At 39.3% G+C, this 26,091-nt stretch overlaps 3 protein-coding genes across 4 annotated transcripts; 1 reads left to right on the forward strand and 2 right to left on the reverse strand.

Annotated features, from left to right (window-relative positions):
- The first annotated feature begins 7,846 nt into the window (after nucleotides 1-7,846).
- Nucleotides 7,847-11,340, forward strand: LOC131684008 (gamma-tubulin complex component 5). Of its 2 annotated transcripts, none has more exons than XM_058966468.1 (5): nucleotides 7,847-7,919; nucleotides 7,974-8,109; nucleotides 8,170-9,918; nucleotides 9,972-11,178; nucleotides 11,235-11,340. In XM_058966468.1, exons 2-5 carry the CDS (start codon nucleotides 8,029-8,031, stop codon nucleotides 11,276-11,278), a joined length of 3,081 nt encoding a protein of 1,026 aa, XP_058822451.1. In that variant the 5' UTR covers nucleotides 7,847-7,919; nucleotides 7,974-8,028; the 3' UTR covers nucleotides 11,279-11,340. The 2 variants fall into 2 exon arrangements, with proteins under 2 accessions (XP_058822451.1, XP_058822452.1); XM_058966469.1 differs by having other exon boundaries at nucleotides 7,849-7,912.
- LOC131684010 (DNA-directed RNA polymerase II subunit Rpb4) lies at nucleotides 11,309-12,100 on the reverse strand. Its single transcript, XM_058966470.1, has 3 exons — nucleotides 11,863-12,100; nucleotides 11,622-11,802; nucleotides 11,309-11,556 (listed from the first exon to the last, which is right to left on the reverse strand). Exons 1-3 carry the CDS (start codon nucleotides 11,924-11,926, stop codon nucleotides 11,382-11,384), a joined length of 420 nt encoding a protein of 139 aa, XP_058822453.1. The 5' UTR covers nucleotides 11,927-12,100; the 3' UTR covers nucleotides 11,309-11,381.
- A 3,932-nt stretch (nucleotides 12,101-16,032) lies between these two features.
- LOC131680608 (uncharacterized) lies at nucleotides 16,033-19,544 on the reverse strand. The gene is made up of 3 exons (XM_058961321.1): nucleotides 19,482-19,544; nucleotides 19,251-19,424; nucleotides 16,033-17,748 (listed from the first exon to the last, which is right to left on the reverse strand). Exons 1-3 carry the CDS (start codon nucleotides 19,542-19,544, stop codon nucleotides 16,033-16,035), a joined length of 1,953 nt encoding a protein of 650 aa, XP_058817304.1.
- Nucleotides 19,545-26,091: the final 6,547 nt, after the last annotated feature.

Here is a 26,091-nt window from a genome sequence, read left to right on the forward strand (position 1 = left end):
TTATTGCGCGCTCGGCGCACTCATAACCATCTAAACAGGCATTGCCAGCAATGATCGAATAGCCAGCATATCGCATTGACGTTCCGTCAGTGCTCCAGCATTATGTTTACGCATAATCTCATTTCTCATAACAATTCGTTCAATCAGAAAATCGGTTTGTTTTTTCAATTTGTATTTACAAGAGTACTTATTCAAAAGGTCCTAAATGACATTGAGCTCGAACTGAGAAAAACGAGGCTGAAGTTTCATGGACCTAAAACAAATCCCTATTAAAGAACAAATATGCGTTTTGATGGAACAATTATGCCAATATAGTCTAAGGACTATGCTCTTTAGGTAAATAATGTTAAAAATATGAAATGTTTAGTGCTAATGTAGTTTTTAAGCGCTTTAGAATGATGCGTCCTTTTGAAAATTATAGGACCTTTCACATAGGTCTTCTTTTCGGGCCCAAGAATCATACGACGCTGTACATACGGCTTTTTTCAGCAAAGGTAGCTCTTACGACGAATATTGAATTTCTTCAAAGTTTTCGACAAAATGAGCACCGGAATACGAATGTTCTTCATTACTATGGTAAATAGTTGCACTTGAGTTCTTTGCGACCGGTCTCACGAACACTAATGATGTTTCCTGGTTGAAAACAAACCCATTTACTTTTGCCGTCTTTGTTTATTATTTTCCACCAGCTTGTAATGTAGTATTTGTGTCATGTGGCGTGTACGTACATGAGCCGTAGAAAAGTCTCTGGATTTACAGAAGTCTTGCAGAAAAAAAATGCGGGAAACTTTAGTTTATATTAACAAATCATTGGCTGGAAGCGGTTAAAACCAACGAATGGCATGTTACTTTAGAATAACTAAGCTTTCCAATTATCATTTAATTTATTATAATTATTAAATTCAACTTCGAAAATAAGTCGCATGAACAGAAGAAAATAATTTCTTTTATTTTGATGCTTAGGACGTTTTTACTAGGTACCTATGTGCAGTAGGGAAAACATGGAATGAAATGAATCTTGCGTCGTTTTTGCATGGCGCCTATGAACAGTTGCAGAGGTTTTGAAATATTTCGCGCATAGGTCCTTTCATTTTAAAAGGTCTCAAGTGCAAAATTTCAAAATATGATCATGAAAACTTTGCGACTTTTTATATAATGCTTGTTATTTTGATAAATACTGTGTATAATGAATCCTGGTTTTCGGTATTCGTTAGCTATGTTGTAATCACATGCTGTGCTGCAAATAACTCAGTTTGTTTACATTTGTCACTAAGGTCCATTTGAATCAGCACTCTTGATTTGTATTTTTATTTTACCATTGTTACGATAGCCTGTTGGTTTACACTGTATTTCAGGTCAAGGAACTAGCATTTCGATCATGAATCGACCAAAGGGCCGTAGTCGCAATGATATCGAATCGAGAAAAATAGCTTTGAAAATTCGGTTCAGAAAATTAAATCGTATTTTAACAGTGTTTGCATACTGCGCCTTCAAATGTATTGAAATACTTTGAAACAATACTAGTTTTCGGAAGCATAACTAAAATGTTTTATATAGTAACGTTTTCGTTGATAAAATTCAAAACAGATTATTTCGCCGAGTGTTGTTATAAAATGTTGATTAGGCCATTTTTGAGTCGCCCTCTTGTTTTGACGACTCTCAATTTCGCCCTGCAGTGTCGCCAAAAAACAAAAATCAAATCAATAGTAATTCTTCAAAAGGGCTAATGAGACTTTTGTAAACAAACTTATTTCGCTCATTATTCCGCTACCGAGTTGAATTTCATGAAAAATACACATGACTCAACATCTTTATCCTTGGTAGAATCAATTTCAAATGTTTTCTGCGTTGAAATGATAACAAATTAGGAGAAATCAGCAAAACAAAAGTTTGTTTACAAATCTTATTAGCCCTATTCAAATGTTGATATGGAAATGTGGCTTTCGCCGTGCTCGCTGGAGGGGAAAATTTGTTATTCCCCCTGGGCGTAACAAGCACTTGGTTTTTGTTTAGGGCGATTCTGTTTACGGATCTTGTAAACAATGATGCTGTCAATTTCGCCTGTATACACTACCATAGAAATGCAGAGGCGTAACCACCCCGGTGACACGGCTGTCATCTACATACATTTGTCTTGAAGCCAAAAATTTTGGTTCTTTGGTTCAATTGGCTGTCAGAAAATGCGTTTAAGCTATGTTCATATCTAGTTTTGTACGACATCGTCTTTGTGCGTAATAAGTATTTACTAAACAATTTATTATTTTATCCGTCATTATGCTAACTGAACATGGTTTAACTTCAAATAAACGTATAAAATGATTGCAGTTGGTAACAAAATCGCAGAGCAACGACATTTGAAGAAATAGTGAATTATTTTATTGATATGTTTAGTGTTTAAATTTTATTGGCTTTCCACGAAGCTTAAAAACTTGTTGAAAAACAACCACTGCAAGCAAATTTCTTTTCTGGTTTAACCAACGATACAATTTTTGCACAAACAGGGGCAAAAAATCTCAAGTACCAATTAATAAACAAATCTTTCTCGGGGTTTGAAATCGATTTCGATTCGTAATGATTACACTAAAATAACGAAAACATGAATATCATCTTTCCATTTGTGGAGAAAACGGCTCATTGTCATTCTAATATTCTGTGCAAACATTCAATATTGTAGAATTAGAGTAAGTTATCAAGTTTGAACCTCTAGAGGTAGTGACTTTTCGTCGAAAAAGATGTACTTTCTTATGTCTGGGTCTGTTCAAAAACTACTACAGTTAGAAAGAAACTGTCAATGGGTGTTCCACTAATTGGAATTAACTTGAGAATGACATTTCTTTACATCAAAAATTCCTCATTTTGTATCCTTCCATTTGAATTTTGACGGTGTCAAAAATACACTGAATGTGAAAGAATACATTTTGGAAGCGGTAAAATTCATTCAACTAAACCGTGACACTGACTCGTTGTTATTGCAGTATATTAACTGTATTTGAGATTTGACTTAGTACATATAGTATAAAGTTAGTAAAAAATGTTGTTAAAATGTAAAATGTGAGCGACCGAAAATAAAAGTCACAAGGACAGACCATGCTTTATAAAACCCGTTTCAAATATGTTAGAATATAAAAACCGAATATAAATTTCAAGCATAAGAAACGGACTGGGACTCTCCTTCTTAAGAGTCGGCTTCAATATTAAAACCGGAAAAAATATATCCGATTACTACAAAGTAGTTTTTTAGCCGACTTTTTATTCTTGAACATTACGATATACGGATGCTCCTGCATACGATTTATTTATTTTTAACCGGTTTTTATACTTGAGGTCCATCCTTGCCGAGTTTGGGTGAGAACTTTTTAAGCGATTCTTATGCTGAAGGATATCTGTCGGATTTTTACGCTTGAAGCTTATTTCCGATTTTTTTTATTCTAATATATTTGAAACGGGTTTTACGAAGCATATTCTGTCCTTGCGACTTTTATTTTCGGCCGCTCATATAGTTGGGATGGGACATGGTTATATTAAAAAAACCTGTTTTAATCCACCTAGCGGTGCAATTGTGCCTTTCTCATTTCTCTAAACTATGGCACGGAGGCTTTTTATGTTCAACATAATTGTGGAAATGTCCATTAGATTCTTAGTACACTTTGCACTTATACACAATGGCATGCCAGCCACGAACTTGATGAGCTACGTGTCGACGGTGAAACACTTGAAACAAAAAAATATCATACTCCATTAGCCTAATCATCATTAGATCAATGTTATCTGCTTGCTAACTCATTTTGTCATGCGGGGCTGGGTATGTGGAGAGGGCGAAAGTCCCATGAACGAACGACTCCCCAGCTTAAATTGGTATGCTTTGTGATACAGTGGTGGTTTAAAGATGATGGGGTTGAAAGGGAGGGGTATGAGGGCTGGATGGGGTGGTGGTCTGAGGGGTGATTTAAGGAGATTTTTAAAGGAGGGGCGCGGACAGTAGAGGGGGGGGGGTGTAATCCCTCTCCGTAAACCATCAACTACGCCCCTGTTAAAATCCAGAAACCCTAAACGAGTCGAAAAAAAATTTAGGTTGACATTTTTCAGAGTGATTGCATAACCTTTCTATATGAGAAAGGCAAAAATGTGCCAAAATCCAAAAAAGTGAATCGTAGTCAAATTTTTTTTTCGAGTTTGCATCAAATCTCGACGTTTCATGCACCTTGAACACATTTAGCATCAAAAATAAAATTTCTATTTTTAATTTTTCCTATAGTTTATATGAGAAATTTCTGTGTGGCCGCACTCTGAAACCCGTAATTCCGGAACCAGTATTCCGATCGATCCAAAATTCAATAGCAGCCGATGGGAAGGTTGCACCTTTCATTTGAGACTAAGTTTGGGCAAATCGGCCCAGCCATCTCTGAGAAAAATGAGTGACATTATTTGACACATACGCACATACATACACACACACATACACACACACATACACACACACATACATACATACACACACACATACAGACTTTTTCCGATCTCGACGAACTGAGTCGAATGGGATATGACACTCGGCCCTCCGGGCCGGGATTAGGTTGACGTTTTTCAGAGTGATTGCATAACCTTTCTATATGAGAAAGGCAAAAATGTGCCAAAATCCAAAAAAGTGAATCGTAGTCAAATTTTTTTTTCGAGTTTGCATCGAATCTCGACGTTTCATGCACCTTGAACACATTTAGCATCAAAAATAAAAATTCAGTTTTTAATTTTTCCTATAGTTTATATGAGAAATTTCTGTGTGGCCGCACTCTGAAACCCGTAATTCCGGAACCAGAATTCCGATCGATCCAAAATTCAATAGCAGCCGATGGGAAGGTTGCACTTTTCATTTGAGACTAAGTTTGGGCAAATCGGTCCAGCCATCTCTGAGAAAAATGAGTGACATTATTTGACACATACGCACATACATACACACACACACATACACACACACATACACACACATACATACATACACACACACATACAGACTTTTTCCGATCTCGACGAACTGAGTCGAATGGGATATGACACTCGGCCCTCCGGGCCGGGATTAGGTTGTCGTTTTTCAGAGTGATTGCATAACCTTTCTATATGAGAAAGGCAAAAATGTGCCAAAATCCAAAAAAGTGAATCGCAGTCAAATTTTTTTTTCGAGTTTGCATCGAATTTCGACGTTTCATGCACCTTGAACACATTTAGCATCAAAAATAAAAATTCAGTTTTTAATTTTTCCTATAGTTTATATGAGAAATTTCTGTGTGGCCGCACTCTGAAACCCGTAATTCCGGAACCAGAATTCCGATCGATCCAAAATTCAATAGCAGCCGATGGGAAGGTAGCACTTTTCATTTGAGACTAAGTTTGGGCAAATCGGTCCAGCCATCTCTGAGAAAAATGAGTGACATTATTTGACACATACGCACATACATACACACACACACACATACACACACACATACACACACACATACACACACACATACATACATACACACACACACATACAGACTTTTTCCGATCTCGACGAACTGAGTCGAATGGGATATGACACTCGGCCCTCCGGGCCGGGATTAGGTTGACGTTTTTCAGAGTGATTGCATAACCTTTCTATATGAGAAAGGCAAAAAATAAAATTTTGCTCCGAGTAACTTTTTGGGTTCCATTTAGCTCCCAGAACAACTCTGCAAATTTAGCTCGATCGGTGAAACTATATTTTTGCGCTCACGGTTTAAAGTTTACATGGGACTTCATATGGGGAAATTGTATTTTGCAAATTAATTCTTCCAAAAGTCGCTCGTTACCTTCTAAAAGTAAACAGATGTCTGATTTTTATAGAAAATTTGTCAAGGAAACAAAGTCTAGAGGACTGCTAAGCGATCTGATGTCTGTGGAAAAAGTTATTAAGCAAAAATCATTTGATGCCCTAAAGATTGATGAATTTTTTTCTTTTCATAGCATCACTACTTCTGACGGTCGAATTATCTACAAAATTTTTAACTTTCTCTTATTATGTACAAAAGAAGCCACAATTTATCCCTCAAAACTCTTGCAAAATGGCCTTGGCCAAATAGCATAGACAAATGATTTAGACACATTAAGAGAAGATTAAAACAAAATTGCGTAGAATTGGACAACCAATAGCAGTGGTGCTAGAAAAAATAAATATATTTTATTTGTTACCATGGACCATGCAACCCGTGCAATCAGAAGGTACATGTTAAGTGTAGATGCGGCGGTTCCACACTGGTGTTCTGTATGGGCGTGAGAGAAAAGTCAGTTCCCCAAATACAGCGATGCACCTGGAATTCTAGAAACTTATTTGCGTGTCACATAATATATGTCACCGCAAGTTCCAATTTCTTCCGAGCAAGATACAATGGAACTAGTTGTTTCACAAAGACATGTCTTTGGCAAGCCTTGCGGTCACTCGCCATAACTTTTTTCTCAAGCGTCAGATCGTTTCGTGGTTTTCGAGACATTGTTTCTTTGTTAAATTTCCTATAAAAGCCACGTAACTATTTATTTTTAGGAAGTAATGGGTGACTCCTGGAGGAATTATTTTGTGAAAGTAAATTTTCTCATGCAAAATCCCATGTAAACTTTAAACAGTGGGTACAAAAATATAGTTTCAGAGGTCGAGCACAATTTTTGCACACTTGTTCTAGGACTCATATGGTACCTAAAAAGTTGCTCGGAGCTGGAATCTAATTTTTGTCCCACCCTAATGACTAGTTGCACAATCATTACATTTCCTCTACGAGCTATCTTCGACAAAATCGCATGGACGTAATAAAAACACCTTGAGCACATCCGCATATACTCAGTTTCCTAATATTTACTTGTCTTGAAGATGCTAGGTTTGATTGCTTATTCGTAAAAGTTTTTCAAATGTTAGATAATATTTGTAGTGGACTCCACGCATTTTTGCCATGAAGTTCGTTCAAGCAATCATCCTTGATGGAGTTACGATAACATCTCGAACCATCAATTCACATCAGATAGTTAGATATCCGATGCAGAGTTTCATGCAATATTTTTCACACACACACTACTTGGTGTTCGTTTCTCTCTAACTTTTATTGTTAAATGGTCAATTCAAACATAGGAATTGAGTCCCATATCCTACTTGTAATGTTGTTAAAATGCTCTGTGCCCCTGTAAAACTAAAGCCGGAGACATAAAATGCTCCTTCAGGTTCAATTACAAAAATAATTAGGCTGATTAGGGTCAGTTGTTTTCCTACACCTATCAGAAAATTATAGTAGGTGGATCAAAACAAATCGTTAAACACACTAAGGGCCAGTTTCTTCACTCTCGCTTAGCAGTTGAGCCAGTTTAGTTAAGCGAGGGTGAAAGGGCTTAATACAGTTACAGATTAGAAAGCCTACTCTATACCCCTGAAACTTCCTATCACACCGCAACTCTAGTGTAGGTTTATCATATACTGCTTCTCCAATCGATATTTCCACTCGTTTCTTATTTCACCTGCTCAGTCTTTGTTTCGAAACAAATTCAATTTATGCGAATAACATTGTGAACCTTTTAATAAATATTTATAACAGTATGCATGTACGCCATACGTATGAACAGTATGAATGTAGCTTAATAATTTGCAGACAACAACGCCACCACAACAACAAACGGAGGTTTCAGGAAACTATCACCGTGCCACCGGGGTGGGCGTAACCCGCCTGGCTTTTTGTTTACAGTTGAAAGTCGGATCCGCCGTTTTGTTTTTTATTGATTTTCATGAAGTGTGAAATATTTATAAATGAGTTTTTATATTTTTTATAAAGTATTTTTACTCCTCTTTCAGATATTAATGAAATCTCTGTTTGTGTACATTTGTTAGTTTCGCCCATTTGTCGGATCACGATCGATTTTAGTATTTGTATTTTGTATTTATATTTTATCATTTTTACGAAAGCCTGTTAGTTTACACTGTATTTCAGGTCAAGGAAATAGTTTAGATGACATAAATTGTTTTCAAACCTAAAGTTTGCAATAATGTCTCAAGCGCTAGAGCGACGCGAGGCAACCATTCAGCAAGGCGTATCGGAGTTAATTAGATTACTGACCGGATTCGAGGCAAGTTTTGTTAAACTTCGCAACTGACGTCTATAATGAACCGAAATAATTTATGTGTAGGAAACGGAAGAAAATTTCACAATCTGCCAGCAGTTTTCACTGGCAACAATCCGGAACCACCGCTTTATCACGGTCAACAGTCATGAAATTCGACGCAAGGCAGACGGATTGATGGAGAACCTACGGATTTCCAATATGGAAAGACAAGCCGAACAATTCCGTATGCTGTTTGAACAGTTTACAAACGATCCGGTATGTGTGAATCATTATGAGCATGACATACAGTGGTCAGTTTTGCTATTTCTTATGACCGTGGCACATAATCCAATTGGCGCTTTGAAGGAACGTCTAAGACGTGGTTCTCCGCTTTCTTTGATTGAGGTCAATGTTCAGCCGGCGGTGCCGTTGAACGACGATGAAAGGATTGAGTTGCTGGAAGATTTGCGAGCCGATAATATAAGTGTTGGAGCGAATGATTCGGATGACGATTCGGAGTTGAGCGAGTGGTCCGATTCGGAAAATGACGAAGAGAAAGATGCCGCCAATCCGTGTAAAATAGAAGAGCAATGCGTTACCAAAGAAGTCATCGTTTTCAGCCGAGTTGAACCTCCAAAGCGGGACATAGGATATGAGCAGTTCGACGGATCTAAGTCGAAGAAGTGGCTAAAGGAGAACATTCAGAATTGCTGGTGGAAAGATCCCAAAGCTAAAGCAGACGTGAACAGCTCACACGAAGGAGCCTCGTTTTGTGATTATTGGAACCAAACCATACTGAAAGCATCGCATAGCTTCATCAAACCAGATCCGGTTTCAACCGTTTCGGAGTACTGTTTGGTTCGGGAAATTCTTTGGATGTTTACGAATCCGGTCAACTGCAAGTTTTTTCGAATCGACGACGATCAAGTGTGGATAAACCCAAACGTGTCTCTTTCTAGCGCAACCGAGCGTGGTCTGCACACGTTTCTACTGAACTTCACCGAACATATGACTATCGTCTATCGGTTACGTAATTTTTGTCTCAGGGTTTCAGAAACAACAAACAGCCCCATCCCCGCACCATACAGCTTCGAGTGCTATGCGTCAGCAGTCCGCAATTTCCTGGACCATTTGCAGGCGACCGTTGTTGAGCTGGAGAAGCAAGCTATCGCCCAGCAACCGGACAGAATATTCACCATAATCACACTGTTTCACGATCTGGAACCGGAATTTCAACTTCTCAAGAATCTCAACGATATCCATCGTTTCTCCGTGCTAGACTGGACTAAATTTCCAGCGCACATTGCAGTCGCTCATTTGCTCTCGGGGTTGTTTCGAAGTGTAAAGCTAAGTGGCAACCTGGAAAAGACTAATCTGGCATTTGCCTTGCTGCTGTCGACTCTGAAAGGTTACATGAATATAATCGATATCTGGTGGACCGGAGGCCGACTGGACGATTGGCGGGGGGAATTCCTCGTGGAGAAGACCTATGCCGAAGATGCCAGCACGGAAACCGGGTATCGCGCACGGTTGTTTTCGAAGTGCAAGCAGCGCTCGTTTTACGTCAGTTCTGTCATTTCGGAAGTGATTGAGAATGATGCGATAATACAGCTGCTGATGCATCACTCGCTCGAGGCTGGCTACACGTTGAATATATTGAATGGGTTGGATCGGATTAGCGATTTGAGAAGTGGTTGCGAATCGGACGAGAGTATGGTGTACGTCGGTTTCCTGGAAACAATTGTGGAAGTGCTGGAAGGATTCAGAACGGACGACGGAGTGATTGCAGAAGAGACATGCGATGATGTATCGAGGTTGGATAGGATTGCAAAGGTGAGTTTCATTAATTGATCCGAGAAATTTTAATCCGACGTCCGTCGTTTTAGGACACGGTCAACACAACAAAACTGCAAAATCTGCGCAACCAGATTAAGGAAATTTGTGATGACGAAATGCTAATGATGGCTTTGGATTGTTCTTTGCAATTGGCCTGCACAGATGAACAAACGGAAGCTGAACTTCAATCGGAGCCAAACGCAGATTGTCTTACTAATGCGTATTCCTTGTACAATCGGGTCAATTCAATATCGAGCCATCTGATGCTTCCGTTAGAGCAGGTGTTGTTTAGCACTATCAAGAACTTGATGGAAACAAAGCGACAGGCTGCAAACCATTTCGTGACTACGATCTACAAAGAGGAGTTTCTCGTTCTAAATCATTTGAAAAATATTCGAAAGGTGCTGCTGTTGGAAGCAAGTGACTTGATGTATTACTTCTACAGTGATTTGTTCCGTCGCATCGAGGCCGGCGAAAGCTGGGCTAATCCTTATCTTTTAACGATTCAGCTAAACGATATCCTGGCTTCGAGATTCACCGATATGACCTCGCTATTTACGATTGAAATTCTGTCAGAGTACAAAGCGGAAACTACGACCGTGTTGGATGCAATCGACAAACTCCGAATACTGTACAATCCGAGCAATGATCTCAGCAATATGATCAATGAAGAAACAATGACCAGCTACAATTGCGTATTCCGTTTTCTGTTGAAGGTTAAGTGGGCGCTTTGCACGCTGGAATCTTTGCGCTATCCCGAGTGCTACAAGCGTAGACCGCCATACGAGGAGCCGTGTGTGTTAGACTTAAATCTGAAGCGACTGGCGATGTTGAAATTTTGGATGATCTTTACGGTCCAGTGCATTCACTCGCATCTGATGACCCACGTGCTGCAGTCGCTTGGCATGCAGCTGGATGAGAGGTTGGATGCCGCTGATAATCTTAATGATATGATAGCCGTCCATCAGTCTTACATTAGCACGATCTACGAACATTGCTTCCAACGAGAGGAGAGTAAATTGTTTCATGAGGGCGTCATTCGTCTGCTCAACTTGGTACACATCGTACGGGATGAATGGAACAATAATGTTGTCTACTCAGAAATGGACGCACGCGGAGATATCGAGGATAATAGTATGATTGGAGAGTTTATTAGCAATGCACAGGTTGGCATGTTGGAACAGACTTATTGTTTGTGCCATCAAGAGCTGGTGAAGCTTTTGAATAAGGAAGTTTATACTAAACATAAGGCACACCGTTAGTATTTGAGATTTTCTATGTTAGCGTTCATTATTAATAATTTTTCCCCACAGTTGCCGCCTTTGCTGATGCCCTCAGCTACAACATCCCCTATTAAACTGAAGTTAATTTAATCAAGTGTTCCAAATTTTGGTGAGTAAACTTTATTCCTTTCGTTAAGTTATTCTGTAATCGAGGACGAAAATTTGAGAAACACCTTTCTAATACTGCAAACTTCGCTTGGTTCCTATATCGTCTAATATCTGTCTTAGTTCCTCATCCTCAAAACGCCCTTCAAGGGAAGGAATCAAAGCTTTGGCCTCTTCCGGCGCCTCCGGACATAAATTACCCAGTGCAGCTAATTCGAATTTGTGTAGTTTCTTGGACATCAGCAGACTAAAATGAGTTTTGTTCCTATATAACAGAAATAGTTACTCGTTATTTCCGGCTGCCTTTCCTACCTTCTCACACTGGCAATAGTTTCCTTGTTTTTAAACTTCCGGAAAAGACCGGTGTAGTTGTAGGTTTTCAGGAACACTTCAGAGAACTCCTGCTCTTCCTCGGAGGATTCATTTTGGTTTTTTCGATGTTCTAGTAGCATGTGAACCTCGCTGATGAGTAGAGTTTCGGCGTTTTCGAATTCTGAAATTTATATTGGTGCTGTAAGTGATGCGTCCTCCTCATCCTACGGTGTCTAATTACCTTTGGGGAATTGCAAATCCGCGGCGTCCTCTTCAACCAAATCGACTGGGTTGTAGTTGGCCATTATTTTTTATAGTTTACTTTGATCAACCCTGTGATTACTTTCCAGTTACAGCGGTTCAGAGATTTGAAAATCAAATACCTGCGAATATTGAGAGCCAAACAAGCCAACAAAAGTGATCGATAGGAAAAAACTTCAAACTCTTGAATTTGATGACACACACTGACAGTGCATCTCCGACACAGTGACATACAGCAAGAAGGGGTTGTTCAGACTGGTACACATTACTTCCCTGTCAAAAAAATGCGGACGAACATGGTCAGGCGATTTAAAAAGTTTGACGTTTGACTCAACTCACCTGTGCTAATTGCACCTCGGAACAAATGCAATTTGCGAATGCGATTTCAAGGCAATTTCAATACTTAGACAAATTTTCTGGCGGCTGTAATGGACTTGGTTGTTTTTCGCGTTTTTCAAACATGGGTTCATGTTTGGTTTAAGTTTAAAATTGTTTTTTGAACAATTGGTGTGTTTTCACTTGTACTTTGTTTGTCTAGTGCACTTCATTTTGCTAACGAATGTGGGAAATTGTGGAATCGTGTGTATGTATATAGTAGAACAAGAGCTCTGGCCTAAAGTCTTAATGAACGTCAGATTGTGATAAGTTTTGAAGCGCAATACCAATTTCACCATTGATTCTTCCTATAATTTGGTGGTGATTACCAAGTATGCTGGTAAGTATATGTGAGTAGATAATGAATCCGAAATTAAGCATTATTTTTAATTTTCATATTAGGCAATTAAGGGCGATTAAATGGCGCGTTCCGTGGGCGATTTAAGGGTGGGTTGGGCGTCAAAAATATGACGGCGGCAAATCGCCCAAATGTTGCATTTGAAATAGCCTCCTAATTGCCAGCAATTTGCTGGCAAATTTAAGGGCTATTAGCGCATCCGAGTTGGCAAATAGCCCCCCTTAGCCAGCAACTTGCCCTTTTTGACTGGGGTATTTCGCTAGTAAACTATACACTGAGCCAAAAAATCACGTACGTTTCATGTGAAAAAACACCTAAATTTTAAAAACGATTATGCACATCAGATTCATATGCATCAAATAAAACTTATACAATCACCGATGAATTTCAAATACAAAATGAATGACTTTCAAGCGTGCCCCACATACATATTATGTGTCCATCACATACTTCTAGCGTTATGTGTAAAACACATTATTATTACGGGTACATACAATGTGAAAAAATCAGACACATTCAACATGGCGTCAACAAACAGCACGGCGGTGAATACATTGCTCCCGGACTTTTGATTTTTCTAATTAAATGTGAAGACGTTAGAAATACATATATATCCGCTATCTCTGCTCCAGGTTGAAGATTCCAAGATGGCATGGAGTGCATTACAAATCAATTATCAACACGGACCAGCAAGTCCAGCCGGAAAATGTGCCAAAGTTCTGGCTTGCTCTAGTTAGTACCTGGCTCCAGTGATTGTTTTGTCACTGGAATCGGTTATTAACTAGAGCCAGTCAGAATACCGGCTCAATTTCCAGCTGAGCTTTACTAGGATTATCCGCGCATTTATTAAACCAAGCTACATTACCTACCAAAGCATTTGAATACTATTATACAAGCAACTAACAATCACATGAATATTAGATAAACCCACTTCACGTAACACGATTGCTATTATACATTCAGTTAATAATCATCTGAATATCATATAAAAGGTATATAAGTTTCAAATAGAAAATATGTGGCATTCCGGTGGCAAGTAACTGAACCTCACGTAAGATATATCTGTAATCAATACTGGTTTTTATAGGGCGGAAGAGAGAACAGATTATGTGTGAAAATAATAACATTCATGTGAAAAGTATTATGGAAAATATTTACATGTTTTTGCATATGAAATGTAAGTGATATTTTGGTTGAGTGTATTTGAGCAAGTTGCTGGCAATTAGGGGGCTATTTCAAATAAAACATTTGGGAGATTTGCCGCCGTCATTTTTTGCCGCTCTACCCGCCCTTAAGTCGCTCCCAAATCGCCCAGGGAACGCGCCATTTAATCGCCCTTAGTTGCCTAATATGAAAATTACAAATAATACTTATTTTCGGATTCATATCTACTCACATAAACTTATCAGTACACTAGGTAATCACCCAAGGGGCGTGATACTTCCAATAAATTATAAATTGTTATATAATTATATTGTTTTTATAAAATTATAGAGCAACTTATAATTTTATAAACTTTATAAGCAAATATGCATTGCAGAATTTTCGAACTTGTTTTCGAACTTATTCTCAGTGTGCGCTGGATTTCTGGGTTGACTTTTTTATTGTTGACATTGTTGAATTCCAATATAAAGTGAAACATAAAATCGAAATCTTTATGTTCGCGCCTAGAAAGTATCAGATGTACCTGTACCAAACAAATGGAAATCCGGAACTGACCCGATTATCGACACCACGGGAGAACTACTTTTGGATGAACAGGTAGGGGCTGAAAAGCAATGACACTAGTCGTAAAACCGTACTTAATACATCTACTATAATTTCACTCTTCCAGAGTTAACTGACATCTCCAGCGTCATGGAATTTTTTTCCACGAAATTCCCTGCGGAAGGTGAGCTTTCCAGTCAGCATCGATCGGCAAATATTCCTGTGAAACTCATGTTGAGTGCGAATATGTCCGTATGATGGTCGGATCAGGTGGCATGATTATGGCAATTTCCAGATGCAGTACAGACAGTTTTGTTGACGTATGAGATTTCCAATCTCTACCAGAAAACTGAGAATGAAAGTATTTCATATTTCGTCAAAAACTGCACAGAACGAGGCGTGCGTTTATACGTATGAAGCGCCCCGGCCAAAAGATAAAGGAAGGTTTCAACGGACAACACTAAATTAGGAAAGATTTCACTGTGTTGTGCCAATCTACCTATGAATGCAAAATAGGCTCTGGCAGGGATGCCAAAGGTACTGGTAAACTACATTTTTTTCGGTATATTTACATTTGCACAAGCCGTACAACCCGCTACAGCGACGTATCACTACAGCTCTTGCCAGAACGGTAGCCAAACCGAGTACATTTTCCCGTAGAGCAGTAGAATACATTTTTGTTTTGCTGCTGTACTCCGACTGCTCGGTGAGAGTGTGGCGTAGTAAAGTTTGTTCTCTCGCTTTGTACACTTTTCTCTTCGTAGTCAAATGGAGAGGCCCGCACACGAAAGCGTTGATGCCGGTCGTGGCGCAAACGAACCGCATTTATTTTTGTCGTTTGTGATTGAAAACAGATTAAATAGATTAAAAATATTAAAAAGTGTAAAATAAGGAAAGAGAAGCTGTACCGCTCGCGTCTGGTGGCAGTATTTCTTTGTCATGTTACTGCTTTGCTTACAGACTGCCGTATAGCGCTGGGCGTCCTGCAATAGCGAACGACAGCAGCGACGAAAGAGAAATGAGAATGAAGGCAGAAAAATTACAGCCGCAGAAAAGGTAGGCATTTTGCATCCTTGGGCTCTGGTTCAGCGGATAAGTTTGTCGAGAGAGATGTTTACAAGGCACCTTGCGTTCCACCATTTTTGTGGGTATTCAGTGCACACTGCTGAGAGGGATCTAGCTCGTAGTACTTTCGGAACGATCTCTGTTACGACGAGCAGTAGTTGAATCAGATTGGGAGCGGCTAAACTTCTTTCAGCAGCTATTTTCACACGGTATTGTGTAGGTCAGCTAAAGCTGGAAACATTTATTTATTTCATATCGTTTCTGTTGATTTTACATGTATTTACTTACAACTTTTTAGTGTTCGATATAATTCTGATTCCTAACTCGGTAACTTCATTTGTCATCGGCAAAACCGGATCGTATATAGGATTATAGCAATTATAATAATTTTCTAAATAAACTTTAGGAATACTCTGTTGCGGTTGATTTCAACATGTGTTCCGTACCTAGTCTTCTATCCTTCTACCGTTTATTGTTATTGAATCAGTCAAATAGCAATTTATACCCATTATAGCCCCTACCAAGAATAGACGGGCTAATTCTGTCGCAACATTCTCCCCCCCCCCCCCGTAACACGAGCTATTCGGCTGAAGTGTTTCTCTTATATACTTGCGATAGAACTAGCTAAGTGTGGTTTTTATTTGGTCAATTATTGCAAACCATCTGGCCGAAGATGCTCCAACCAAGCTTACATTTCGAGGCGATCGGTGCATCAAAGTTTCCCATTCGTATTTCACTAGGTGTTATTAAATGCGAATGGCGCAGTCCAATTAGTATACGAGGTTTAGCATGATCATAACTTTCGACATCAATATCTTGCAAGTGGGTATGCTTCAAGCGTAGTTTGGCAACATTAACGCTTTGTGCTGGGATTTCCAATTGCCTAATTGTTCGAACTTCAGATAACGAAAACCTCTTCCCTTTGTCTGCTCCAGATATTTGCAGGTTTATAATCTTTGAACCAATTTCCTTCGATCTTGTACCATTGATCCAACGAAGTTCGCAGCTCTTGTTTGCTCCTGCGATATCCAATTCTTTAGCTAAATTACTTTCTATTAATGTACAGTCCGATCCTTCGTCGATGAATGCTAGAGTTTTCAAGCTTTTAGATGCTCCGTATAATGTGACAGGAACATACTTGAGGGTGGCGGAAGCATTGGAAAAACATCCTCCAGACATTGAAGGGTAGTTTGTTTGTGTTGAATGCAACATTGGATGGTGCTTGAGGCGACATCCATTAACGTTGCAATATTGTGCTGTTTTACACGGCCACGGAAGGTGCCGGTTCAAACAAGATGAGCAAAGTTGGAGACCGTTTACTATTTCCCAGCGTTGAGCCCCTGTTGCGGAATTGAACTCCGCACAGTTGTGGACACGATGGTTTAGTCCCTCGCATATGTTACAACTGTTGCGTTTCTCCTTGCGACTCATGGTGGATGGAGCCTGACACTCGTCCGTTTTGTACCTTCTACAATTATCATCATTGCTTTGCTCCGAATCGGACTTTCCAATTACCACTATCGAACTCACTTCACATGCAGCTTCTACTATCTCTGACATGAAATCGCTAAATGTGGATAAAGTGATGTATCGAATTCGTCGTTTGTGGACGGCCCATTGCAGCTTGAAGTGAGCTGGTAATTTATCCACGATTTCTTGCAGTAGGCACGGGTTATTTAAATGATCCTGCTGTTCCGCTGCGATCATATGGTCAGTGAGATTTTTCACAGCAAGTCCAAAAACAATTAATGAGTTCAGGTCTTCTTCTTTTGGCGGGCATAACTGTCGTACTTTAGTTAGAAGTGTAGCTATCAACAGTTCTGGCCTGCCATATAGCATGTGCAATGTGTCAATCACCTGCGGAACACACTCCGGAAGTAAAAGTCTGCTGCTCACAGCTTCTCGTGCAGCGCCTCGCAGACATCGCTGCAATCTAATTAGGTTTTCAACATTATTGTACCCACATGCCTCGGACGAATTATTGAAGCTACTTATAAATATTGGCCAGTCTTCTGGCTTTCCAGTAAACACAGGGAGATCTGCTGAGATCGACTGACGAGCAAACATTTTCCGAATGTCCATTTCAGCCAATTGCTCACTGCTGTTATTTGGCAGCAGAGATTGTCCAGTCGGAACTTTAGCAACGGGAATCTTTTTACCTAGACTTTGTTTTGATCTGCCTTCCAAATTGTTCATATCTCCTTTCAACGCATTTAAGTGTTCTTGCAAGACACGATACTTTTTGTTCATTATTTTCCTCTCCATTTCAAATTCTTCCTCAAGCCGCTGTAGATCCAAAATGATCTGTGCAGTTCGTTGTTGTAGTTGGTCGATCTGCTTGTCTTCGTCAATGGAAGTTGACTGTGCGAAACAAGTATCACACTGCCAAGCTTGATTAGGTATCGAACTCGTTGCACCTATACATGATATATGGTATCGCATTTTGCACAAACCAATCTATCATCATTTCCCACTGGGAATAAGCACTGTCCACAGTTTTCTTCCATCATTTGATTATTGATCACACACAATCCTTAGAGATAGTGATCGAGATTTAGTTAAAAAGTTCTTTAGAATGTTACGACGAGCAGTAGTTGAATCAGATTGGGAGCGGCTAAACTTCTTTCAGCAGCTATTTTCACACGGTATTGTGTAGGTCAGCTAAAGCTGGAAACATTTATTTATTTCATATCGTTTCTGTTGATTTTACATGTATTTACTTACAACTTTTTAGTGCTCGATATAATTCTGATTCCTAACTCGGTAACTTCATTTGTCATCGGCAAAACCGGATCGTATATAGGATTATAGCAATTATAATAATTTTCTAAATAAACTTTAGGAATACTCTGTTGCGGTTGATTTCAACATGTGTTCCGTACCTAGTCTTCTATCCTTCTACCGTTTATTGTTATTGAATCAGTCAAATAGCAATTTATACCCATTATAGCCCCTACCAAGAATAGACGGGCTAATTCTGTCGCAACAATCTCCGTGAGCGTGATCTGCGATTTCACCACCATTAACCCTTTCGTGTCGCCTACCTGGAGGACTTCTTCCTGCAAATGCCAAATCAATACGGACTGATGGTTAGGTTAATTGATATTATGCTAGTTTGAGACATTACCTGGCTCTTGTTCAGCTTCATGGTGAGAACAATTTACAGATTAGGTTACGGATTTTCACGGTAGCGTGCCAGAGAACCGAGGATGAGAACTTTTTTGTTCTGTGAATCGGTATTTAGATATTGAAATGAAGAATTGAAGGAAACATTTATGGGTGAAACTTAACGAAATAAAAAACCTCTTGCTGTTGTATTTGCGGCTGACAGGTTTTGTCCTGTTACTGCTGTTGAGCGATTTGCGACCAATTTGATCTGAGTGACTTTAATTCTAGTTCTCCGTTCGACCCTGATCGGCTTGAATTGTTGCTGTTTTTGAATTAGCATCAAACCGTATGGCAGAATCGTTGCTTGAATGTTATTGCTACCGACCGATTAGATACCAACTAGAACCGGCCAGAATTTTGTTTAAATTTTTGAATTCTTACCATTTTGTGTTGAGGCAACACCATTTTTTCGTTGTTTTTATTCACACGTGTAACTATGGGTTACCGAATTATATTCGAATTTTATCTTCGAACATTTAACAATTCGAATACAGTTATAACTTTTATAGACAATTATAAATAAATATAGGGGAGTATAAAAAATATAAAATCAGCTGCAATATTTTTATAAAAGAGTGTCACGTCCTAGTAATCACCACAAAATTATAGGAAGAATCAATGGTGAAATTGGTATTGCAAACTAAAACTTACCACAATCTGACTTTTATTAAGAGATCTTGTTCCACTATACTTACACACGATTCCGAGTCCTTAGCTCGAGTGCTGGTCATCAATTCGACTAGTTTAAAGTGTTCGTCCTTCTTATTTTCGAGCTCATCGATGGTTTTCGAATCATCGTTTAGCGTGGTTAAACTTTCGATTTGAATTTGCAAGCTGTCACATGTCTTGCACGTGTCCTTCTTAGGACTCTTGAATTTAAGACTGTAATTATTGTAAAAAACTCTTTTGTATGTGGCAAAGCTTACGTCGGTCAAATCGGATGTGTTCTCCTTTTCATTTTCGATCCACTCTTTATACAATGTAAACATTTTCGTGAGATTCAAATCATCTGAAAGGTAGCGTGAATCTGGCGTGTCACTTCGACGATAATGGCTTGTATAAGATGGAAACGACTGAATATGCTGGTATACCTTGAGCATGTTTGTGTCGGATATGGCTACTCCAGGACGGTGCTTTCCCCTCATATCAGAGATACAATTTAAGGCACCTTTCATCAAAGCTCTGTGAATCCTTGCACTACTGACGATCAGTGTGTTCTTAAACATCTCCTATACGAAGAAATTAATGATTGTAGCGAGCAATATTAATTATTAGATGATAAACACATACTTTACACACTTCGACGTCGATCGTGTCAGCTCGAAGGTAGTATTGACGGGAATAGTATCTTGTTCGAAAAACCAAATTTTTGTCTTTTCTGCGTTTTACGTTATTAATTCGGATAGAGCTTATCAGAATAGCTGTTTGTGTTTCCCATGATGCATTGCTGTAAAAGCTTTCAAAGTTCTGACGACGTTGCATAAACGTGATCTTTTCCGAACATTTAAGTTGACATTTGCAGTTGAATTCGTCGCAGGTTTTCATTGGAATGATGCGTCCCAGAGTGTTTACATATTGTAAACCAGAATTCCTCTTTTTCTTTCTTTGATTTTTTCCCACAAGCTGGGCTCTGCATATTTTCGTTTCTTGGGACGCTCTGAAGGACCATGTTGTGTAATGCTTGAATCACTTTCTGTTTCTGTTAAATGTAACCGTACGCCAAATTTGAATTTAATCAGATTATAACTTGCATCATTTAACTTACGGTCATTAAACTTCTCAGAACTAATCATTATTTCCCTTTTTGTATCATGATCTGTGATATCCACTGAAGAATTCCTTAAATATGATCAATGGACTAATACCTATATCAACGACACGACTAGACACTCGCATTCGAAAACTGTATCGCAAATCCGACTACCCCTCAGTGACTCGGTAACTGGAACTGTCAAATTTGCTATTTGGTTAAAAAATGCACGAATTTAGCAGCACTGATGAAACTGTTATTTTTTCTAATAACCGGTACGTAGATACCGTTGCAACCCCTGGTTACGCTGTGCAAAATACAAACAAAACAAATCGACCGATTATTAAGAAAAGTTGTTCTGGAATGTAGTTGTAATTATTGCCCCTACATGGTTTCGTCCATTTTTAAATTCACCGGGACACAGTGCAATGTTGCGGTTGTTTCTGCTGCCACACAAGGCCAACGGGTAAACATTTTTTGCCATAGGACCGTTGATATAATCGTGATAAGGCACCGGTGATGCCCCCGACACTGATACAAACACCAATTGAAGGAGACTTGGCGCTGTTCAATCTGTACTATTTTGGGTAAATATCGATTTTACTGTCCCTTCGCGGTATGAGAAATAAAACAGCCAACTGATAGATTTTTTTAGGAAAGAAGTACACGCAGCTAACAGCTATATTCAGAAACGTGTCTGCTTGTTGTATTGCTCAAACTGAAGAGCCTGAACCAGAGCTTTATCCCTCCGATGGAACTATTTACGAGTTTGACAAAAGCATTTCGGAGAGTTAAAAAGGGAGAATGAAGGACCAAATATATAGGAACTAATAATGCTGTAACGCTTCCCGTCGAAAACATTCTATATGTTTAGATCACCGGCTAAACAAAAGCATTTTACATTTACGTTTTACATAAGTAGATGAAATTGTTGGTGATTCGTTAAGGTTTCTGGGAGCACGATACGTAATAGAGGGATACAAGTAGAAAGAACAAAACCGAGCATTGATCAGTGGATGCATTGTTCAGAACTACGCGTTGGGATTGAAATGGTTCATGTGCTGGCTTTTCGACATGTATCAGATTCGCGAAGACAGTCAGTATCCATGTTCTTGAGGAGGTGAACTTCAGAAACAAAATTTGCATGGATAATTGTGTGCATTTATTCTATTTATAATTTAATTAAACAAAATTTATATACTTCTAAAAGCAGCAATTTGGCATTCAATTATAATATTATTTCTTTTAAGAAAAACAAGATTTGTTGTTCCATGCCCATACATTTTTATTATATATAATAAAGCAATTGTGTAAGGTGTTTCTGGATTATTGTTCCCTCAAATATCATATGAGATATTTCACGCGCGAAAGTAGCTACCGATGGGAACAGTTTGGTCGCCAATTTATTTTACGGTGTATGGTGACGCAGTATTTCATCTTCACCCGAATCGCAGCATAGTGATCGATGAAGCAAAGTAAATGGAAAGAAAAATTAAGGAAAAATTAGTTACATGACATTTAAGGGAAAAATTGTGAATGCCTTAAGGACGAGATTGAGGCTGATCAGTTAGTAGAATGTAAAGGTTTGCTAACAAAAATGTTTTGGGGTAACGCCACTTCCGCCGGCGTGATCTATCTAGAACCTAGTTAAGGTTCGGATGTAAATAATGTTTTCGGAATAAATTCGGGACGCTTTCAAGGAACCTAGTTGTACGCTTCCGAGTTTTCTGCACAATTTCCGTTAGACAATGATGCGGAGATTCATGGGCTAATTCATACTTATAATCGACAGAGACATCGTTAAAATCAGATTATATAGCCTCAATTTGCACGTTTCCCGAAGTTATTCAGAGATTGGATACCACGATCCAAATCCTGGCTGCATTGTCCAGTATTAATATTTATTGGGTACCTTGAAATAAAAATCAGCAATTTGAAAAACGCGGGACACTTTCCGGGGTGCCATGCGGGATATGTTCTTAAAATCCGGGACTGTTCCGACTAATCCGAGACGTCTGGTCACATTATATATACTGTTACTAGAATATACAACAAAATTGCAATAATACTCGTTCTAAATGTTATGGGAATAAAATTATTTTTTGGCTGAGGACTTCATCATTTTTTTGCGTTTGCCAATCCTCAGGCCATTGGTGAAATCAATCTTCATGTCAATTTTGAGATAAAAAATGACAAAATGGGTCGGGTTGGCTCCGTGTGGGTGAATGGACTACACTTATGTGTGTGCGGTAATGAGGAAATCATTCCTTGTTATCAACCTACGATGTTTGAGTGCTTGTTCGGAATCATTGTTAAACATTACGTTGTCATTCCCAAATTTTCCCCTACATTATAAAATGCCTCAAACATTCAACAAACGATTGATTGAACCACGATTCAAAAAATTAAACATGGCAATGTCGAAGGGTTTGGAGCAAACCCGCCGTCAATTTTGAAGATTGTTTCTCGGTGGAACACAATTCGTTTGTGGGCTGGAAGATGGGATCAGTATCGCACTTGAACCCAATACTCAGAGAACTCTGCTTAACTAATGATGGATACTTTTTATTATTTTGCTAAAACAAATGCACTACCGTAATGCACCCACCAACCATATAATAATATCCTGATGATTTCGCATCACAGATGAGCAGGCACGCAGCTTTTAAAGTTAAAACCTCACACAGCTTTTCGCCTGCACTTTGACGATTTTATATCTTAGATTATTCCGGAGTAGATCCCAAAAACAAAAGAATGCATTAGAAGCAATTTTGTTCCGCGTTAGGGCTATTAAATTTTTAAGCTTTGTTTATTTGCTGTAACAGTTTATTGATTGGCAAGATACGAAAACCACAGCAGTGTTTCGCAAAAATTAATTTTTCGTTATTATCGAGGGGTGACTCAATGTTCTGGTAACTGTCGGTAAATGACTCGAACATTTTTTCTTCTGTTTGTTTCATGTAGTGGCTGGTCGTGTCGTTGCCTCTATTGTAACCATACTCGCCACATTCTTCAATTTCAGTAGAGCAAGATTTTTGAGTAAGACTGTCGATTTCTGATTCAGTGTCAGAGTTATATTCAGAAAATGTTTAATTTTGCATTGGTTACACTATGGACTTCATTTTTTCAATGACGTGCTCAGTCAGAGCGAACCAAGTGATATTTTTCATTTACTGGTAATAGGTAATTTCCCGACAAACGGGTTTTGGTTCTTTTCAACACGCCACCTTACAGCTTTACAAAAAAAATAATATTTTGATTGGCAATCGATTTTGAAAAGAATAGTAATTACATCTTTTTACTTTTGTGCACATGGTTCGCTCTGTCTGCACATGAGAAATCACAAAGCCAATCAGCTTCTCTAAAACATAAAATACCGAGGAAAACGAAACATGATTTTTCTATATGCTCAACTTACTAGTATCCGTTGAAGGGTGATATGAAGAATCCCCTGATACAGAAAAATCGGAATAATGATCCGAAAAATCGTCCATTTTGTCGTTTTCACCAAAACGTGACCCCTTTCCACTTGCTACGGACGTAAACGTTTGGTCCACTCTGACTGCATACTATGATCGGTTTTCATAGATCAGTAAAAATGAGTTTTTATCATAATCATCGCTGATGGTAACATTTGCTAAATCTGATGAAAGTGAAATGCAGCTGACATAATTCTTGATCTAATGGTATCATTATCTCAATTATTTCAATTTTGCTACTTAGTCCCCTCTGACTTAACACCGACCAAATGATCCATTTATTGTCCTCATTTATGCGGGTAATCATTCAAATCTCTCTCTCGAACGAGAATTATTCACAATTTCTCGTATTTATATGTTAACTTGTCCAGTTTTTTCTGCAGTGTACACATATGAGACTCCTGCACTGAGACGAAGACAATGGTATACACTACTATATTAGGCGCTTAAATTAAAAAGACTGTACACTGAAATGAACGACATGGTAGTTTCAACTACATAGCCATGATAAAAATTACCATTTTCAATATAATGTTAAATTTACCATGATTATTTTATGAACTACCAGAAAATACTTGAAGCTACCATGCGGCTCGAATAAAACCTCATGGTATTTTTTACTATTATGCATATTTAATTGTAATTGTAATTGTAATTTTATTGCATACGGTATTCTGTTGGTTTACACCTAGTATCAGGACAAGGAAAAATGCTTTGGATACAAGTTACTTGATTAGAGCTTGATTGTTTAATTTGATCATGATTTCATGGTCGAAGTAACTATACTGAAATGTTCAATTCTACTGCTGGACTTGTTATAGCTGTTTCGACGTCTACCAGTTATACTACGAACATGGTAATAATGAAAAGATTTACCAATGTTTTTCAGCTGAACACGGGTTACGTTTAACATTACTAAAATTATGGTAATTTATACCTGCTGTCGACGGTTTCCGCCATGTTGTAACTAAAATATTTTCTCCGCGATCTTGTAACTAAAGTATTCTCACAAAATACAGTATTAAGGAGGAATCCTGCCAACGTTCAAGAGTTGAAGTTAATGGAAGTGGAAATAATAACCCGCATAAATCTGTACCATATTCCAACCATTGCATCAAACGTCGAAAAACCATTTTCAATATGGTACGTTCAACAATAGACTAACCATTGCCTGGTATAATATCGAACATAACCAGTGTAGTTTTTCCATAATCAACCATACAAACAACGGGTTGTTAAGAACGGTCACCATACCAAAATATGCTTTTTTCCATATACATTTTGACAACATACCATTCAAGAACTATACAGATTATGGTGACATGCATATTTTAGATCTAGCGATGCATAAAATATTGGTGGAGAAAAAACGTCTTCCCATTCCACATTTCAATTCTATCGATTGATGAAATTTTATTATTATTATTATTATTATTATTTATTGGGCTTTAACCACACAGGGTCATTCGCCGTCAGAAAGGAGATAGTTGTAATACATATCACTGATTTAGTTTTTCTTCTTTGAGATCAATTGGCTATTGAATTGATGAGGTGTTGAGCTCCGGAATGGAGGCAGCTTGCCAGGGCCGAGGGAGAGCCTCCCCAGCTGCAGCGCCCGGTTTTGGCATGTCAGTGGACCCACTGAACGATGGTGGTGGGTGACTTGCTTATTTGCGGTTAGACGAGAGACCTCCCCAGCATCCGGTTTGGATGTGGCGGGAGGCCCGTTGAGCGTTCCTGATTGATGAGTTGGCAGATTGTCGCTGTCGAAGGGCCGCTGGAGAACCTCCTCAGCACCCGGTCCGGGTGTGGCGAAGGGCCCCACTGGGCGTTAATAGCAATTGGGCTGATGAATTGCGGTTGTAGAAGGGCCGCGGGAGAACCTCCCCAGCACCCGGTCCGGGCGGTGGCTGAGGGCCCACTGGGCGGTGGTGGTAGTTGGGTTGACGGGTTGCCATTGTAGAAGGGCCGCGAGAGAACCTCCCCAGCACCCGGTCCAAGTGTGGCGGAGGGCCCGCAGGGCGGTGGTAGTAATAGTGCTGACGGATTGCAGTTGTAGAAGGGCCGCGGGAGAACCTCCCCAGCACCCGGTCCTGGCGGTGGCGGAGGGCCCGCTGGGCGGTGGTGGTAGTTGGGCTGACGGGTTGCCATTGTAGAAGGGCCGCGGGAGAACCTCCCCAGCACCCGGTCCGAGTGTGGCGGAGGGCCCGCAGGGCGGTGGTAGTAATAGTGCTGACGGATTGCAGTTGTAGAAGGGCCGCGGGAGAACCTCCCCAGCACCCGGTCCGAGTGTGGCGGAGGGCCCGC

This window comes from Topomyia yanbarensis, chromosome 2, assembly GCF_030247195.1.
Source record: "Topomyia yanbarensis strain Yona2022 chromosome 2, ASM3024719v1, whole genome shotgun sequence".
Taxonomy (NCBI): Eukaryota; Metazoa; Arthropoda; class Insecta; order Diptera; family Culicidae; genus Topomyia; species Topomyia yanbarensis.

Excerpts from the sequence above, each read along its gene's own strand:
- LOC131684008 (XM_058966468.1), top strand. The coding sequence starts at position 8,029 with ATGTCTCAAGCGCTAGAGCGACGCGAGGCAACCATTCAGCAAGGCGTA. Across the intron at positions 8,110-8,169 it reads GATTACTGACCGGATTCGAG|GAAACGGAAGAAAATTTCAC; the intron begins GCAAGTTTTGTT and ends ATTTATGTGTAG. Across the intron at positions 9,919-9,971 it reads GGTTGGATAGGATTGCAAAG|GACACGGTCAACACAACAAA; the intron begins GTGAGTTTCATT and ends CCGTCGTTTTAG.
- LOC131684010 (XM_058966470.1), bottom strand. The coding sequence starts at position 11,926 with ATGGCCAACTACAACCCAGTCGATTTGGTTGAAGAGGACGCCGCGGAT. Across the intron at positions 11,803-11,862 it reads GGATTTGCAATTCCCCAAAG|AATTCGAAAACGCCGAAACT; the intron begins GTAATTAGACAC and ends TATAAATTTCAG. Across the intron at positions 11,557-11,621 it reads ACTATTGCCAGTGTGAGAAG|TCTGCTGATGTCCAAGAAAC; the intron begins GTAGGAAAGGCA and ends AACTCATTTTAG.
- LOC131680608 (XM_058961321.1), bottom strand. The coding sequence starts at position 19,544 with ATGTTTACATTGTATAAAGAGTGGATCGAAAATGAAAAGGAGAACACA. Across the intron at positions 19,425-19,481 it reads ACACATCCGATTTGACCGAC|AGTCCTAAGAAGGACACGTG; the intron begins GTAAGCTTTGCC and ends CTTAAATTCAAG. Across the intron at positions 17,749-19,250 it reads CTAAGGACTCGGAATCGTGT|TCAACTTCCATTGACGAAGA; the intron begins GTAAGTATAGTG and ends TGTTTCGCACAG.